Genomic DNA, 18,655 nt, shown 5'->3' with positions numbered 1-18,655 from the left:
CCACAGGTGTACAGCAAACAGCCTGACACACATACAAGCCATCTACAGTAACTTTGAGCTGCCTGCTCCTCAGCCATAAGAGTTTGCAAAATGTTGTGTTCAGTGACAGGTCCCCTTAAAGGTTCCCTATGGACCCCAACAGCTAACACCATACAGCCTCATCAAGGGTACCTGCAGCTTCTCGATGATGTTGCGATAATCCCATGCCGGACCCCCTAGCATCTCTTTGCGGGGTCCAGTGCGTGCGCTCATCCTCCAGCCCATGGCGGCTCTCTGCACCATGTTAGTGTGACTCTTCAGGAACAGCGTGTTCACCTGGCTGTCCAAATCCACCGGGATGGCTATGCCACGGTTTTTCGCTGGTGGGGGAAAACACCAAAAGGAAAACATTGTATTACTCAATTCTCCAATAATCAGGATGATGAAAAAGCACCTTAAAGTGTATGTCAAGCCAAAATGTTTTTTTCTAGTTTTGAATAGGGCAGAGAAAGATTAGAACCCTGCCAGGTCTTTACTGCTATGCAAGGCTCCAGTAGAGAGATTTTCCCTCACTTCCTGTCCTGCTGACAATACTTACACCAGAAAGGAACTGAGGGAAAATTTGCAACCGGGATTCAGAATTAAATATGTAAACCATGTATCAGTTCATAGTTGAAGACAGTGGTTAGTACTTCAGCCTTGCAACACTGAGGTCCCCAGTTTGACTCCAGGTTTGGCCAGGACACTATCTGCATGGAGTTTGCATGTTCTCCCTGTGCTTGTGTGGTTTTACTCCGGGTACTCTGGTGTCCTCCCACACTCCAAAAACATGCTGGTATGTTAATCAGCCCTGATGTATGCATGTGAGATAGGAATCTTAGATTGTTAGCTCCTTGGGGACGGGGCATCATGTGAATGCGCAGTATGGGAAGTGCTGCGCAAACTGACAGTACTACACAAATGCTTGTAATAAGTAAATAAAACTGATTTATATGGAGCACATCAACAAAAATAGGGTGCCCCTTATATAGGGGATCCATAGTGTAAACCGGGGTAGGCAACCTTAACACTTCAGCTGTGGTTAAACTACAAGTCCCATGTGGCATTACAAGTCTCTGACATCCAAAGACATGACTCCCACAGGCAGAGACAGAGTGGGATTTGTACTCGACAGCTAGAGGGTCGAGGTTGCCTCACGGAGTTCTTGTACTCCATATAAATCACGGGAAATAAAATCTGACGCGTTCTAGTCTCCACCTACATGAAATCCTTTTTTTTTTTTAAGAGCAAAGGAGAACGTCTGACACTATTTATATTGCTGTCCTTGGTGCTCTACCTTGGGAAGATTTGGTACCCCCGTTGTTGATCCAGGGGGGTTGTGGTTGCTTGCAGAGAACAGTCACTGGGGGGGGGTTCTTTCATTTGGAAGGGCTGAGGCCTCGTTCACACCAGATGCAGTGGGTTCTGGCCGGATTCTGGCCAGAACGCGTTGCATCGCATTGCGGCTGGCTCGCTATGTTGTGGGGCAGGAGGGGGAGATGCTGCAAGCACTATTTTGATCGGACTGGACCGCAGGCATAATGTGCCTTGCGATCCAGTGTGGCCGATCGCATCGTGATTCACTTCAATGGACTGCCACGCCCTCTCCTGCCCCACAACATAGTGAGCCGGCGGCAATGCGATGCAGTGTGTTCTGGCCGGAACGCACTGCATTTGGTGTGAATGAGGCCTGACACCGGACTGCACTGTCAGTGGCTTTGTCGCGTGTCCCGCCCAGCGCCCTGACATCATTGGTTGTCAGGAGCTTGGCGGGACACCAGCAAGGTGTCCCACTCAGCTCCTGGCGACCGGTGATGTCAGTGGGCTGGGCGGGAAGCTGCACAGAGTGTCACAGGATGCCAAGAGGTCTTATAGCAACCAGGGACCCAACAGACGTTTTGAACTATAACTGCAGATTATTCAGCAATAGCAAAATGATTTTAAAAAAAAAGTGGAAGAGCTAAATGATTTCCTGAGGCATGCTCTTGTAAATTCAACCTCATCTGAATACATGTGGCTGTGACGGACAGCTGGAGGGGGCACGGACAGACTCCAAGTGTATACACAGCATGCACGGCTCAGTATATAACCTGACAGGTACTCTTTTGGTATTCACAGAAAAAGCGGTGAAAGTTTGGAAGAAGTTTCCCTTGAAGAACTCTCGGCTCCTGCTGCAATTAAGCACAGACACAGTCCTCATCCCCGCTGCCGTCTCCATTCATCAAGGTAAAGTGTTGGAAACGCGTCACGCAGCTGTTCGCGCACTCACCCACTTCTGCCAGTGTTTTTATACACGACTCCACTGAGGATTTCTGAGACGGGTTCGGCCACGTACAGTTGTAAATTCGGAAGGCGGATTGGAGGAGCTGGATGAAGACGGGCTGGTGGGTCTGCGGAGACATGAAGCAAAGAAATACACCATCTGCGCATTAAATCTCTGCGATTACCACAAAGCATCTCTGATAGCTGCTGGCTGACGTGAGGGCGGCCATTTTGCGAACTGAAAAGTGCGTCGGGCGCTTCAATAACAACCAGCTGCAAGATTTACGAGACGTACCCACATGTACAAAACTTTTTATGGGAGTTTTTAAAGCGAATCTACTTTTTTCTCCCCGGAAAACCCAAACAAAATGATGATTCCAGCATACATAGGCGAACAGCTTAAAGCTGAACTACGGGCAGATATAAAAGCACAGATTTGATCATCTCTGCACTCATGAATGCATCATTAAATGTACATGTTATCAGTGAAAGTGCCTGAACGTGACTTGGTATCAGCCTCTTGATGTCACTATATAGGAGAGCTCATTTTGAGGGAGGGAGAAGCACAAGGAGCCAATCAGTAGTGCTGCAGAGCTCGTGTACTAACAAGGGTCTTGCTGATAGGAGAAGAGAACAGAGTGACCAAGAAATGGGCTCATTAGAGCTCATTCACACCAGGGCGGTTGCAGATCAGCATGGCTGATCTCGTAAGGGAGGATTGGGGAGTTTTTAATTGTGTTTCAGCACTGCAAAAATAGTACAGGGAGCAGTTCGGGCGGTGGGCGGTTCGGATCACGCAGACCCACGCGGTCGCATGAACTGTCCCCGTAGCAATGTATGGGATCGTTCATGTCGGCGGATCCATGTGGCCGAATCCGTGCAGGCGACCCGCCCCGGTGTGAACGGGGCCTTAGTCTGCTGCTTCTCCTTTCACTGTCCAATCAGAGGCTGGTCAAAGGACAAGACCTGTAAGTGTTACTTAAAGTGCAACTGAAGCTAAAATGTTATTAGTGTTAGATAGAGCGGAGAGGGATTAGAACACCTGTCAGGTCTGTATTGCTGTCCGTGTCCCCGTTGGGGAGATTCGCCCTCTTGGAACACCTGTCAGGTTTATATTGCTGTCCGTGTCCCCGTTGGAGAGATTTGCCCACTTGGAACACCTGTCAGGTCTGTATTGCTGTCTGTGTTCAGATTCACCCTCTCTATTTGTCCTGGTGACCGTTATCACTGAAATCCCAAATCGTGAGCTATCAACAGAACAGGTAGGTGGGAAATCTTCCAATGGGGGCACTAGTTCCGATGACCCAGCTGACCACCAGGAACACCTGTCAGGTTTGTATTGCTGTCTGTGTCCCCGTTGGGGAGAATCGCCCTCCTGGAACACCTGTCAGGTCTGTATTGCTGTTTGTGTTCAGATTCACCCTCTCTATTTGTCCTGGTGACCGTTATCACTGAAATCCCAAATCGTGAGCTATCAACAGAACAGGTAGGTGGGAAATCTTCCAATGGGGGCACTAGTTCCGATGACCCAGCTGACCACCAGGAACACCTGTCAGGTTTGTATTGCTGTCTGTGTCCCCGTTGGGGAGAATCGCCCTCCTGGAACACCTGTCAGGTCTGTATTGCTGTTTGTGTTCAGATTCACCCTCTCTATTTGTCCTGGTGACCGTTATCACTGAAATCCCAAATCGTGAGCTATCAACAGAACAGGTAGGTGGGAAATCTTCCAATGGGGGCACTAGTTCCGATGACCCAGCTGACCACCAGGAACACCTGTCAGGTTTGTATTGCTGTCTGTGTCCCCGTTGGGGAGAATCGCCCTCCTGGAACACCTGTCAGGTCTGTATTGCTGTTTGTGTTCAGATTCACCCTCTCTATTTGTCCTGGTGACCGTTATCACTGAAATCCCAAATCGTGAGCTATCAACAGAACAGGTAGGTGGGAAATCTTCCAATGGGGGCACTAGTTCCGATGACCCAGCTGACCACCAGGAACACCTGTCAGGTTTGTATTGCTGTCTGTGTCCCCGTTGGGGAGAATCGCCCTCCTGGAACACCTGTCAGGTCTGTATTGCTGTTTGTGTTCAGATTCACCCTCTCTATTTGTCCTGGTGACCGTTATCACTGAAATCCCAAATCGTGAGCTATCAACAGAACAGGTAGGTGGGAAATCTTCCAATGGGGGCACTAGTTCCGATGACCCAGCTGACCACCAGGAACACCTGTCAGGTTTGTATTGCTGTCTGTGTCCCCGTTGGGGAGAATCGCCCTCCTGGAACACCTGTCAGGTCTGTATTGCTGTTTGTGTTCAGATTCACCCTCTCTATTTGTCCTGGTGACCGTTATCACTGAAATCCCAAATCGTGAGCTATCAACAGAACAGGTAGGTGGGAAATCTTCCAATGGGGGCACTAGTTCCGATGACCCAGCTGACCACCAGGAACACCTGTCAGGTTTGTATTGCTGTCTGTGTCCCCGTTGGGGAGAATCGCCCTCCTGGAACACCTGTCAGGTCTGTATTGCTGTTTGTGTTCAGATTCACCCTCTCTATTTGTCCTGGTGACCGTTATCACTGAAATCCCAAATCGTGAGCTATCAACAGAACAGGTAGGTGGGAAATCTTCCAATGGGGGCACTAGTTCCGATGACCCAGCTGACCACCAGGAACACCTGTCAGGTTTGTATTGCTGTCTGTGTCCCCGTTGGGGAGAATCGCCCTCCTGGAACACCTGTCAGGTCTGTATTGCTGTTTGTGTTCAGATTCACCCTCTCTATTTGTCCTGGTGACCGTTATCACTGAAATCCCAAATCGTGAGCTATCAACAGAACAGGTAGGTGGGAAATCTTCCAATGGGGGCACTAGTTCCGATGACCCAGCTGACCACCAGGAACACCTGTCAGGTTTGTATTGCTGTCTGTGTCCCCGTTGGGGAGAATCGCCCTCCTGGAACACCTGTCAGGTCTGTATTGCTGTTTGTGTTCAGATTCACCCTCTCTATTTGTCCTGGTGACCGTTATCACTGAAATCCCAAATCGTGAGCTATCAACAGAACAGGTAGGTGGGAAATCTTCCAATGGGGGCACTAGTTCCGATGACCCAGCTGACCACCAGGAACACCTGTCAGGTTTGTATTGCTGTCTGTGTCCCCGTTGGGGAGAATCGCCCTCCTGGAACACCTGTCAGGTCTGTATTGCTGTCCGTGTCCCCGTTGGAGAGATTTGCCCACTTGGAACACCTGTCAGGTCTGTATTGCTGTCCGTGTCCCCATTGGGGAGATTCGCCCTCCTTGAACACCTGTCAGGTCTGTATTGCTGTCTGTGTTCAGATTCACCCTCTCTATTTGTCCTGGTGACCGTTATCACTGAAATCCCAAATCGTGAGCTATCAACAGAACAGGTAGGTGGGAAATCTTCCAATGGGGGCACTAGTTCCGATGACCCAGCTGACCACCAGGGATTTCTCTCACTTTGGAAGGATTTCCTCTCACTTCCTGTAGTGGCTATCAGGCAGGAAGTGAAGAGAAATCTCCCCAATGGGATACAGATGGCAACAAAAAAAGATGACAGGAGTTATAACCCTCCCTTACTCTCTGCAAAACTAAAGCTTCAGTTCTACTTTAACTAAAAAGAAAAATCAGGACTCCTGTCCTCCCAGACAGGGCTGCGCTGTGGGGCAAAACAGTGTAAATCTCACGACTGGATGGACACAAATCCTTTGTGTGTCATCTGTGTATTTTTCCTGGAGTTCTGTTTTAAAGTAGAACTCCAGACAAATGGTTTATAATACTCCAGTTATGGGTCACATGTATACCAGGACATGACACGGTGGAGGACAGATTCCACAACACGAGTCTCCCAGTTCATCAGATATTAGAAAACTTTTACCATCCCAAATGTTTTTTTTTTTTTTGCTCTCTTAAACCTTCAGCCTCCTAATTAATCGCTGATAATCAGGAAAAGACTTAACGAGCTTGAGTGAGAATCTGTATTCCTCCAACATGATCCGAGTCTTGATAGATGCGCCCAGCTGTTCATTAATCGCGCACCGCTCCGTGGTCCTGAATGTATTTAAATATTGCCTGGCTTTTATAAATCACTGATCGGAATGTGGAAACATGGACAATTATGGCTCCTGACAATGAGCGGCGAGACGGGAAGGATGTAACTGGGGAATGAAATGAGCAATGGCCTCTGCCCAGGTGTCTGACAGGTGAGGGGAATTAGCGAGGTTGAGGACGGCGGTAAGTGATGAGGCGCCAGAGAGCAAAGATGTCAGATCACAGCCCAGGTAGTTAAAGGGACCTGTGCTGAGGCTGCCGCCAGTCACCTCTCCTTCTGAAAATACTAGTTGCCTGGCTCTCATACTTTATCAATGGCTTAAAGGAGTTGTAGAGTCCCAGCATATTATCTCCTGTTATAACATCAGTAATACTCGAGTTGTTTCTGATAAAGCAATCAAAGCTTACATGAAAAAATCCCTTTTATGTAGTGAGTGCTGCCTTCCATCTGCCCATCACTTTCATCAACTTCCTGCATTCCCAGTGTGCTTTGCATCTCTTTCCCTGCTGCTTGATGTGATGCAATCTTAGTTTCTCAAGACTGTATATCCCATCATGCATTGCTTCCAGCAAGTAATAATAATGTTACACTGTTCAGACATTGCGTTGTAGATAAGAAGGCATGCGTTGTGAGAGTGGTGATACAAGGAAGTGCATAATCACATGGCTGAGTAAAGTTGTGTCAATATGTATATATATATATATATATATTGTGAGAATAGACCCCTGATGTCTCCAAAAAAGTGAACCTGTCCCCTCCAAACGCTATAACATAGGAGTTTGTGTGATAGCAATAAAGTTAAGTGGGGAAAAAAGTACAAAAATAGTGAAATAAAATTAAAAAAAAAAATATTAAGAACCAACCCCCGCCGCTCCCGCCATCTGCATGCAAATGAAAACACGCACGTAAGGAATGCATGCGTATGTAAACAACACGTTTTAGGGATCAGCGTTTCTTCCAGCAATAAATGGAACCATATAACACACAGTCATTCCTCGTACCTGAAGGCTGGTGCTGTTATCGGAGAAAGGGGAGTTGAAAAATCCGCTGACAATGTTCATGACGGCCTCAGTGACGTACTTCTCCAGAGCCGTGTCTGCGTGTTTCCGATCCGTGGTCGTGTTGCAGACCTTTCGGGAAAAACAAGAGTCCATGATTCATTTAATAAAACAAAGTGCAACTTAGCCCATGCAACTTAGCCCATGCAACTTAGCCCATGCAACTTAGCCCATGCAACTTAGCCCATGCTGGTCCAATAAGATGGAGCAAACTACCTCATCCTGAATTATCCTAAAGTAAAAAAGTGTCCCCATTGGGGAGGAGTGAGGGTAAATCTCCCAGGGATAAAGAACCCTGCAGAGGATCTAACCTGTCCCCAACCCATCCAAAACAATAAAAACATGTCCTCTGTGTGACAATAAAATGCTTAATATTGCAGCATGCCAGTCCTCAGATGTGGTGGCAGCATTTTTTTCACCTGGTGATCCTGCCAGTAACACCCTTTCTGTCCTAGGGTGACAACACACTGCACTGGATCTATGGAAGGGCAGAGTTGTCACACTATAACAAGAAGATTTCCTCTTCATCTCTTCTTTTCCATAACATGGGGGCCGTGTTCTGTAGTCCTTAGAAGCGGCTGCACACAATGCTAACTAATAAGTCAGCACAGGCCGACAGCACAGGAAGTTATTGGCTCACGAGGTTTCTGGCAGGAAATCACTTATTGACCTGATATAACAAAAACACTTCTAACTGTATAATTAACAGACCAAGAGGGAGCAAATAAGAGAAGTTCATTGTTATGGATTACATACAATTTAAAGAAGTTCCCCCGGGAATTTAAAAAAATTGTACCCTTTCAGTGGGGCCACCCCTGAACTACAAGGATAAAGTGCTCATTCTGGCCTAGGTACAAAAATACAAAAGGTTATACCCACCTAAACCTCGGAGACGGCTGGCTCCTATAGCGCTCCCTCCAGCAATGGTATGTCCCTTGGAGACCTCACATCCAATACACTGAGGGGAATGTATCCAAACTAGAGCAGACAGAATCTGCAGCTGTGTATGGCAACCAATCAGCTTCTCTCTTTCATGTTCAAATCTTAACTAAACAAACGAAAGAGAGAAGCTGATTGGTTGCCATCGGCAACCGCTCCAGATTCTGTCTGCTCCAGTTTTAATAAATTCCCCCCACAGTGTATAGAACATGATGACCTAGGACCTTAAACCACTGCAGGAGGGGGAGAGAGACTCTGGGGACCGGTCTAAGAACAAGCCGTCTCCGAAGATCGGGCGAGGATAACCTTTTTCTTGCACCTAGAACAAAACCAGCAGTTAACTCTTGCAGTGCCGGAGGTAGTCCCACTGCAAGGGTTAAGAATCATTTTGCCTGGAGTTCTTCTTTAAGTGCTCCTTATGTCTGTGGGGACTCTAATTAAGATGATATACTCAGCTGATCCTTGGTCCTGCAGCTGTCAGCGCTCACCTCTCTCCCCCTCCTCTGGCTGTGGGACCGGTCTAGCTGCCCGGCGGGACTGGCGATCAGGTGAGTATATCGGCTTTATTTGAGGCCCCCTAGATAGAATGAGCACTTAACCCTTGTAGTGCAGGGATAGCCCACTGCAAGGGTACTTTTTTATAAATTCCTGGCTTTCTTCTTTAAGTGCCCAGTATGTTCCTGTGGCTGACATAAAGCATTTCGCTAAAATAATTCCTAATTTCTCTTTGCGTGATTTTAAAGTAAGATGTGAAGAAACCAGAGTGACTCCAGCGTGCTGCCCGTCAGAAATGACTCCAAGCATTCATCTTGTAAATGCTGCCAGGCTGACGACACAGACAGAGAAGAGTATTAGGCCTCATTCACACACAACGCAAGAGCAACATTAAATATTGCGTACATGCGCGTAAATACGCGCCTATGTATATGCAAAATAAGTACTATCCTTGTCGCACTCCTTACCGATATGTCCCTTGTAGTGGGGGGTGCTCGCAGTGACTGCGGATGGCGCCGCGAATGTCAGCAACATTTTAGAAATGTCACCAGCACACAAGTCCTTTTAGGATAGCAAAAGCTTCATTTATTGAAGTTTTTTGTCATATGACCTAAAACTTCAATAAATTAAGCTTTTGCTATCCTAAAAGGATTGTGTGCTGGTGACATTTCTACAATCTTTATGTACATGCATACACGCGTATATGTGCGTGTATGCGTGCACTATATGCACTCCCAGAATGCATCATCCATAATAGACATCTTAATGAACTGTATGCACGTACGTGCGTATACGCGCGCAAACACACGTATATGCGCGGGAAATACGCTGCTCGGACGCATCTCGGTTCCATTCTGTTTTTGCGCATTTTTGCGCTACGCAAGTATACGGCCCCATACGCAGCTATGTGTATGGAGCCATTTATTTGCATATGCTGCATATGGTACAATACGCACGTACGTGCGGCAGTGTGAATGAGGCCTAAGTGCCGTGGATCAGACACAAGGCAGCTAAGCTTACAGTCGTTGTAGAAAAGACACTTAGTATACACTGAGTGGCCAGATTATTATGACCACCTGACGTTTGTAGGCGAATTAGCTATAATTTCGCACTGAAGTTGCTAGAGGGCCAGACCATTATAAATAGGGAAGCAGGTTGTTTACCACGACAGTAGAAGTGATTTGTTTCTGAAGATTCGGGTAAACAACGCGATTTAACAGCCTTTGAACGTGGGATGATTGTGGGCACTCGGAGCCATGGAGCGAGTATCAGCAAAACAGCAGAATTCATTAAATGTTCAAGAGCAGCTGTTGTTAAAGTGTTTAAAGACTGGACTGTCAGCCGAAAACCTGGGTCTGAACGTGCGAATTGTGGCCGTCAGCGAATAGTCAATGTTAGGGCAGAACGGAGAGTGACAAGACAACAGAAGGGCAACAGTGCCGTGTCAGATTCCTCACATCACCTTTCAACATCTCGTGTAGTCACGAGGCGGCCCAACGAAGTACTGATGGGGTGGTCATAATAATCTGGCCACTCAGTGTATACCCCAAAGCGGGTGACGTTATCACTATTACAGCAGTGAATTTAGTTACATTCGGACAGCGGAATGTCAGCGCTCTTTAGCTTGTGATAACAATGCAACTCACTCTCGCCATATCCACGAGGAAATTCTCAAATAACTTCCAGATGTGGTTGCTGGTGTAGATCTCTTTCATTTCCACCTCGGTGTCCACGTAACAGTGGTTGACGAAGTTGACGTAGGCAATTTTGACCTAGAAAGAGAGGACAGTAAGCTGGCACTGATATATCGGTGACCTTTGAAACTGAGATTTTAACACTCAATGGAAGCCTCACACCTAATTATCTCTGTGTGGTCCTGAACATGTTTTTATTTGTGGCTGATTTTTGTTTGGAGATGCCTTAAATAACCCTTTTCTCCCAGTGAAAATGCTGCGTCCTGCACTCCCTCTTCAGGGCTCTGTGCTGGCAGAGCTGAGTAACAGCCACACCCCTCATCACAAGTGTCCTCACACGGGCTTGTAGAGCTGAGGAAGATCGGGGGGTATCTCTGATCCGAGAGACGTGTCTGACCAGATTTAAAGACAGCCCATTGTACTACACAGTTATATTTACACATTCTGCAACATTGCTGTAACAGGAAAGTGGAGGGAGGAGGTTGGTAGTACAATGTCTGTCTGACTTAATACCTATTTTTCTACATGAGGTTTCAGCAAATGTAACGCATTTTAGGAAAACATACTTTATGTTTTTTATATGCTTATCCTAGGGCAGGGGTGGGCAACTATTGCTCTCCAGCTGCTGTGGAACTACAAGTCCCATGAGGCATTGCAAGACTGACAGTTACAGGCATGATTCCCAGAGGCAGAGATGAGTTGGGATTTGTAGTTCAAGCACAGCTGGGAGTCATGCCTGTAACTGTCAGTCTTGCAATGCCTCATGGGACTTGTAGTTCCACAACAGCTAGAGGGCCGTAGTTTCCCACGCCTGCTCTACAAATAAACTATCCATGGTATGAACTGATCACGGGATCAGAGTGCTGCAAGGCAGAAAACATTACCAGTTTACCACAATGCATTGGCTAAACAGAACTGTTTCCTTAGAGGGAATATGAAGCCTTGCTAAATATTGAGGCAGTCAGTAATAGCGCCACCAGGAGGACAAATCCTCAGTATTCCCCCAAAAATGGCTGCCATTTTGCTCTGGCCAGTGTAAGGCTGGGCACACACCTTACAACCATCGCAAGACTTTTGTCTTGCGATGGTTGTAAGGTACTTAAAAAAATGTACGATCTGCCTATCTTGCATAGGCAGATCGTACTTGCGATGATCGCAAGCCACGCCCCCTGTGGGGTGGGCTTCCGATGACCGCAATGCCGAACGGGCAGTGTGCGCTTGTACGGACAGGCCACAAACCCGCCAAACATCGTACGATGCTCGGCGGGTTTTCGAACATGTCAGTAAGTTTAAAATCGTGCGACCTTACAGTAGTAGAGGTCGCACGGCTTCCACACACCTTACGATAATCGTACGATCACGGGATTTCCCGTGATTATCGTAAGGTGTGTGGGGACCTTTAGCGTTTAACAATTGTGGCTTACCTCTGGAATGCAGTCATCATGTGTCACCACCCGGACAATGTCATCCAGGGGCAGCAGGGAGTTGCACTTGATTTCGGTGTAGACATTCTTGCCCTCTGTACAAGCTGCCAAGAGCTCCACCAGGGTGATGTGGTAGGCCAGGGCCCCGCTCTCGTCTGCACGGTCTCGCTCAGAACACATCATCTGGAGGAGGACGGGGAACGAGGCCCGGTCATTGTAGAAGATGAGCACATCTTCCCCGCCGTTGATCAGCTGAAAGACAGATAAAATCCCAGCATGGTTTGTGTGAGCCCCTGATTGGTCAGTTGTCTGCTTCACTTACTTTGAGATCCAAAATGAAAGCCAAGTATAATATTACAGAGGGAGTCATTGTAGACTTTGGTCAGCTGTGTGTCACCATCAAGAACTTTGTAGTGCCTGAATAGAACCTAAACCAGGGGTAGAGTCCTGTAATGCTTTAGGGGACTTGTAGTTCTTCATTAGCCAGAGGGCCCCAGTTTGGTTGCCATTGTCCTAGACTATTAAACTACCTCTCTTCTGTGTTAGGACTTAGATCCAGCACAATAGAGGTGAGTATGCAAGAAAGGGATCACGTTTACACAAGAAAGGGTTGTGTTAGGGTTAGAGGGAGAGTAACTGTGAGGGTTACAGGCAGGGTTAGTGTTAGAGTTACAGGGAGAATTGGTGTTAGGGTTACAGGGAGGATTGGTGTTAGGGCTACAGAGAGGGATAGAGTGAGGGTTACAGGGAGGATTGGTGTTAGGGCTACAGAGAGGGTTAGTGTTAGGGTTACAGGGAGGATTGGTGTTAGGGCTACAGAGAGGGATAGTGTGAGGGTTACAGGGAGGATTGGCGTTAGGGCTACAGGGAGGATTAGTGTTAGGGGGAGGGTTAGTGTTAGGGTTAGAGGGAGGATTAGTGTTAGGGGTTACAGGGAGGATTGGTATTAGGGCTACGGAGAGGGATAGTGTCAGGGTTACAGGGAGGATTGGTGTTAGGGCTACAGACAGAGATAGTGTTAGGGTTACAGGAAGGATTGGTGTTAGGGCTACAGACAGAGATAGTGTTAGGGTTACAGGAAGGATTGGTGTTAGGGCTACAGACAGGGGTAGTGTTAGGGTTACAAGAAGAATTAGTGCTAGGGTTATAGGGAGGGTTAGTTTAGGGGTACAAGAATGGTTAGTGCGAGGCTGGTTTATGGTTACTGTTAAGGCTATAGAAAGGGTAGGTTTAGAGTTAAAGGAAGGGCGAGTGTTAGGGTTACAGGGAGGGTTATTTACTGTTACATAGAGGATAGTGTTAAGGTTACAGGAAGAATTAGCGTTAGGGTTACAGGAAGGGTTAGTGTGAGGGTTACAGGGCGGGTTTGTGTGAGGGTTACAGGGAGGGTTATTTTGAGAGTTACAGGGAGGGTTAGTGTGAGGGTTACAGGGCGGGTTTGTGTGAGGGTTACAGGGAGGGTTATTTTGAGGGTTACAGGGAGGGTTAGTGTGAGGGTCAAAGGGAAGGTTAGTGTTAGGGTTACAGGGAGGGTCAGTGTTAGGGTTATATGGAGGTTTAGTGTTAGGGTTACAGGGAGGGTTAGTGTGAGAGTCAGTTTAGGGTTACAGGGAGGGCTAATATAGTGTTAGAGGGAGGGCTATTGTTAGGGTTACAGGGAAGGTTAGTGTTAGGAAATTTGATTGAAAGGTCCTGATGGACAGAGTGTGATGTGATGGGATCACTGCACTCCAAGCCGCAGAACGTGCAGGATTCTCATATTTAACAAACCTGTGAAAACAAGTCTATAAAACCCTTTCCGTTAAACCAACTCCTGGTTCAGGCCGAGACTATAATTAAACCAAAACAGCCCGTAAGAAAGAACTGAACAATAACTACAGCAAAGGAGAACCTGACAAAGCGGCGTGGAGCCTAATGGTGGGGAATTGTTATGTAAATTCAAGTCTTGTAATAGTTAAAAGGACGTGAATCAACCTTCAGCGCCAAATGAAAAGGTTGAAAGGAACCCGGCGCTCAACAAAGGTTATCCATGTAAGAAGTTTTCAATTCCTTCTGAAAAAAGTAACAGCGCTCATGGCGACCGGCGCGGTGCGTTTTTTTTGTTCCATCCACGACTCATTAGCTTGATATATTTTTTTTTCCCCTCCCCGATGTCTTTTTTTGTCTACATCTGCTACAAAACCGTCCGCTTTTGGCAGGCGGGAGAAAAACGACATTTTCACTTTTAATCTTTTGAAAGGGGAGAGCGCAAGGAGGAGAAAAAAAAAGAAAGAAATTAGTTAGCATAACCGTATGCGATATCTGGTGTCATATGTCAGTCATCTTAATTGCTAGCAGAGAGACTGGAAGTTTTATGTCAAAATGGCTGAACATTGCATGTCATTCAGCGGAGGATGGGGCTGACGAGGAGATTTGAGAAAGAAAAGTTATCGCTTTCTTGAGACTCTCGGAGTTCTGGCAGAAGGTAGGGGAGCCGCGCGGCCTCGTTTTTAGACCGCTGTGAACTGGGCGTGAAGTAACCACTTGGTAATTACCAGCAAACTTTAAACAGGTAACAAGTGTCTCAGCTTTTGCAAAAGCTTTAGAAAGATTTATCTGTCCGACCCGGAGGTCAGCGGAATTAATCTGGCTTCTTATTATTCCTGCTGGCTGCCAAGTTCACAAAGCAGGCTGTAACACATGTCTGATTTTAGCTTTCCGATGGCTTGCAAACACAGGTTTATCTCTGTTGACTAGGGATGCACCGATACCGTTTGTTCGGTATCGAGTACCGATATATTTTTTTGCGGTACTCGCCGATACCGAATACAGAGTACTGGAAGTCCCATTAAGAAAGCCAGGCAGAGTGTAATGACTTGCCACCTGGCTTCCTGATTAGCCGGGAAGCCAGGCGGCGTGTAAAGACTCGCCATCCGGCTTCTCAATCAGCAGGGAAGCCGTCCCCATGCTTCTTGTCACTAGGTGATGAGAGGGCATGGAGCCAGCTTTCTGGCCAATCTATGTTTCCTCGTCATGAGGTGACGAGGGAGCATGAAGCCAGCTTCCCGGCCAATCAGAGGAGCTGGGCGCCGCATCATTACATGCTGCCCGGCTTCCTGATTGGCCGGGAAGCCGGCTCCATGCTCCCTCGTCACTTCCTGATACCAGAAGTATCGGGCTAGGCATTGGAACATTTGGGCGAGTACAAGTACTTGCCAAAATAATCGGCATCACAAGTGACGAGGGAGCATGGAGCCGGCTTTCCGGCCAATCAGGAAGCCGGGCAGCGTGTAATGACTCGCTGCCCGGCTTCCTGATACCGGAAGTATCGGGCTAGGCATCGGAGCATTAGGGCGAGTATAAGTACTCGCCCAAATACTCGGCATTGACACCGATATTGATACTAGTATCGGTGCATCCCTACTATTTACATAACCTGAAATGATAAATCGTTTAAATTGGATGTACATTTAGAGGATAACTAAACCCAAGAACAAATTTTTTTTTTTGTAGCGTCCAGTCCCTACATGCGGCGGCTGTGTTAGTTTTCTTTTTTCATGTTAAGAACATTTTCAACAAGCGCAGAATATACCTCTTGATCTTGCCAGAAGTGCATCGTCCTTGTCACTTCCTGTGAGCTGAGCTGAAAAGCACAAACAATATTATCTTCCATCTGCATACTACTGATCCCACCACCTCCCATGTAATGGAGATGGAGACAGAAGACATGTTTGGAGTCCGGCCTGGGTAACAGCCATGGTTCCCTCCATAAATACAGTGGAGGAGCAAGCCCAGCCATCCAGGGATAGGAAGTGTGTTACTGGCAGGGTCAGAAGGTGAAAAAGAAAAAGAAAAATCTAAAATTCTGTGTTCTCTGCATCCTTATCCAAAGATAAGTTATCAGCCCTGTGAACTATAGGACTTCTTCCACTTCTGTTATGGAGATGACAAGAGGGGAAGGTGTTCTCTAGCACTAGCAAACTTTCTGCCCTAGACTGACAATCTTGCTCCTCCCATAGACACAGTACAGCGAGTGAAACGGTTACCCCAGGACAGGAAGTGTGTCACTGGCAGGATCACCAGGTGAAAAAAGGCCTAAAAAAAGAAAACGAATGCAGCCACTACATACTACATCAAGGACCGGTAAGCCATGGTTGATGATTAGAATTGGAAAGATCAAAAAGTGTGTGTGTGTGGGGGGTGGTGGGGGGGGTGAAGCTCTTTAAAGAGACCCTGTCATCTTGGCCAAATTGGATAACTGCACCAAATGCTACATTACTTTAAACCTATGCTTCCAAACACTGTTGGGTTATAAATAGCATTTTTTTGCCTATCTTGTTCCCAGAGCTTTGTAGGCTTTGTACAGGAAGCTCCGAGTAATCCTCACTGAAATAGATGAATGTAACTTTTGATGGAGAGGCGATGAGCCGTGCTGTAATACATCAGCTTTCTGATTATTACATATTAATCAGAACAGTACAGCAGCATCAATCACCAGTCTTTCTACACTTTTAATAATCTCTCTGAACGCCGTCAGAATCCCCGTGTATATGTCTCATGTAGCAATAAAATACTGATCCAGCCGTTTCAAACACCAGGGTCAGATTTTTGTGTCGTCATCACTGGCCGTGGTCTAGGGCAACACGGCTGCCAAAGCAAACACACAGCCACCAAGACATCTCGTTGATGATGGGGTCTGTATACCTAGAACCAAACCACCAGCAGAATAGGGCAATACCTGAAAAGTAAGGGCCCATTCACATCACACGGTTCCGCACAACGCACATCCCATGCGATTACAGTGCGGGAGGAGCGCTACATGCCAGGGGGTGGCGTGACAGAACAATAAACCGATTAGGCAGTTAGATTTAAATAATATGTTCTTATATTTACTCAATGCAGGTATGCAACATGTTTCCAAATCCCCTCCACCTGCATACATTGATTTCTTTTCCAGCCACAAAATACTGCTGCTTTAACCCCCAAAAGCCTACCCACTGTGTGTAGAGGAAGGGATCTTGGAAGATGTAGTTCTGGGGCATGTGCCTATGTCAGTAGAACTGACCTTCCAGCAGATGCCCCTGCAGGAATTTTATAAACCTGATGACTGCATCACAGGGAATAAATCTGACCATACACCTATAGATGATCTGCAGATTTTCTATGGTCAGATTGAAATAGTGCAACTGATTCCTCCATCTAAGCTAAACTGTGTGGATAGAGGAATCTCCCACTGGGCCAAGCTTCAGTATTTTGCTAGTCTGCCCCACTGGCTCTCAAAATACCTGAACAATCTGATTGGATGCAGGCATTGTTCAGGTATTTTGAGAGGCAGTGGGGCCGACTAGCAAGATACTGAAGCTTGGCCCAGCGGGGGGATTGCTCCATCCACACAGTTTAGCGTAGGTGGAGGAATCTGTTGCACTTTTTCCATCTGACCACAGAAACTCTGCAGATAATCTATAAGTGTATGGCCAGCTTTATAAAAACGTTTCCCTTGCTACAGCAAAACAACTTTTCCCTGCGTGATCTAGAGGGGAAGAGGGAGGTGCGTGGACATACACTTTAATAGCTGTAACAGTTCTACAAAACAATTGTGGGAACTTGATCTTTTCCACCATATGATAAAAGTTGAACGTTTCCACCATATGATAAAGTTAAAAGCAGTGTCCAATTCTCCCAAATCTTTACAGATCTCATTCTGCATACATATCAGTGAAATACATTAGAAAACCAATCACATAAACATATACAGAAAGGTAATTTCCTATCCGGATTTCATTTCCCATCTGTAAAGACGGCTGAGGGTGCCGGAGAGAAAAATATGCGTACCTCCGTCATCACGACGTCTTGACATTTCTTAACATACTTCCCATCTGCTTTCACAATGGTCTGCAGGAAGCGCAGGTACTCCACGTGGCGGCCGTGAGTCTCCACGCAGTGGACAAAGTGCTGGACTACGCGGTCGCTGATCTCGTTGCACAAGTGATAGTTGTTCATAAAGATGTTTCTCATGGTTTCTGCTTCCAGGAGCTGAAACGTTCAAATAGAAGGACCATTTCCATATAGAATGGCTGCAAAATACTGAAAGACATCATTTTAGAAATAAATACTACAGCTTGAGTGAACAGTCTAGATGTCACCTCTTCTTATGGCGGAACCAAGAAGTAGAGTCTTGTACCGACTTGGCCATCGATTATTGCAGAAATCCTCGAGTTTAAGTCATGTGTTTTATTGACTAACTTAAAGAAGAACTCCAGGTAAAATTGTTATTAACCCTGGCAGTGTGGCTACCCCATGCACTGCAAGGGTTAACTGCTCATTTTGGTCTAGGGAGGAAAATAACAAAGATATACTGACCTGAACTTCAGAAACGTCCGTCTGTGACAGCGCTCCCTCCTGCCTCCTCTCCTACTCTTAAGCAATTGTATGTCCCTCATCATCCTCAGGTTCTATACATTGTGTATAGAATGTGATGACTCAGGAACCTTGGACTGCTGCAGCAGAGGGTGGGAGAGGCTGGATGGACAGGTCTAAGAGCTAGCTGGCTCTGAAATTTGGGTGAGTATAACTTTTTTCTAAGAGAGAGAAAGCTCTCTCTCAGGTCAGGCTAGAGGAAGCTAGCTGGCAGGTGAATGGGGAAGTGGAGCGCCTTGGGGATGGGTGCTTGAGAGTTACTATTAACTCTCAAGCAACCAGAAACTACAGGTATCCGGCACCTACCGAAC

General features: G+C 46.8%; 1 protein-coding gene across 3 annotated transcripts in view; it reads right to left on the bottom strand.

Moving 5' to 3' along the window:
* The window catches only part of ITPR2 (inositol 1,4,5-trisphosphate receptor type 2), a 263,467-nt gene that overhangs the window by 107,279 nt on the left and 137,533 nt on the right, over positions 1-18,655 (bottom strand). For all 3 annotated transcript variants that reach the window (XM_018556081.1, XM_018556080.1, XM_018556082.1), the window contains exons 30-35: positions 17,760-17,960; positions 11,949-12,200; positions 10,477-10,602; positions 7,340-7,468; positions 2,288-2,408; positions 172-359 (exon numbers count right to left, since the gene is read on the bottom strand). In XM_018556081.1, coding sequence (XP_018411583.1) covers positions 172-359; positions 2,288-2,408; positions 7,340-7,468; positions 10,477-10,602; positions 11,949-12,200; positions 17,760-17,960 — 1,017 coding nt within the window. The remainder of the gene's footprint in view (positions 1-171; positions 360-2,287; positions 2,409-7,339; positions 7,469-10,476; positions 10,603-11,948; positions 12,201-17,759; positions 17,961-18,655) is intronic.

Source organism: Nanorana parkeri, unplaced genomic scaffold (assembly GCF_000935625.1).
Source record: "Nanorana parkeri isolate BGI_ZX_2015 unplaced genomic scaffold, ASM93562v1 scaffold224, whole genome shotgun sequence".
In the NCBI taxonomy this organism is placed as follows: domain Eukaryota; kingdom Metazoa; phylum Chordata; class Amphibia; order Anura; family Dicroglossidae; genus Nanorana; species Nanorana parkeri.
The sequence above is the reverse complement of the archived record's forward strand: the minus strand, read 5'-3'. Positions and strand labels throughout refer to the sequence as shown.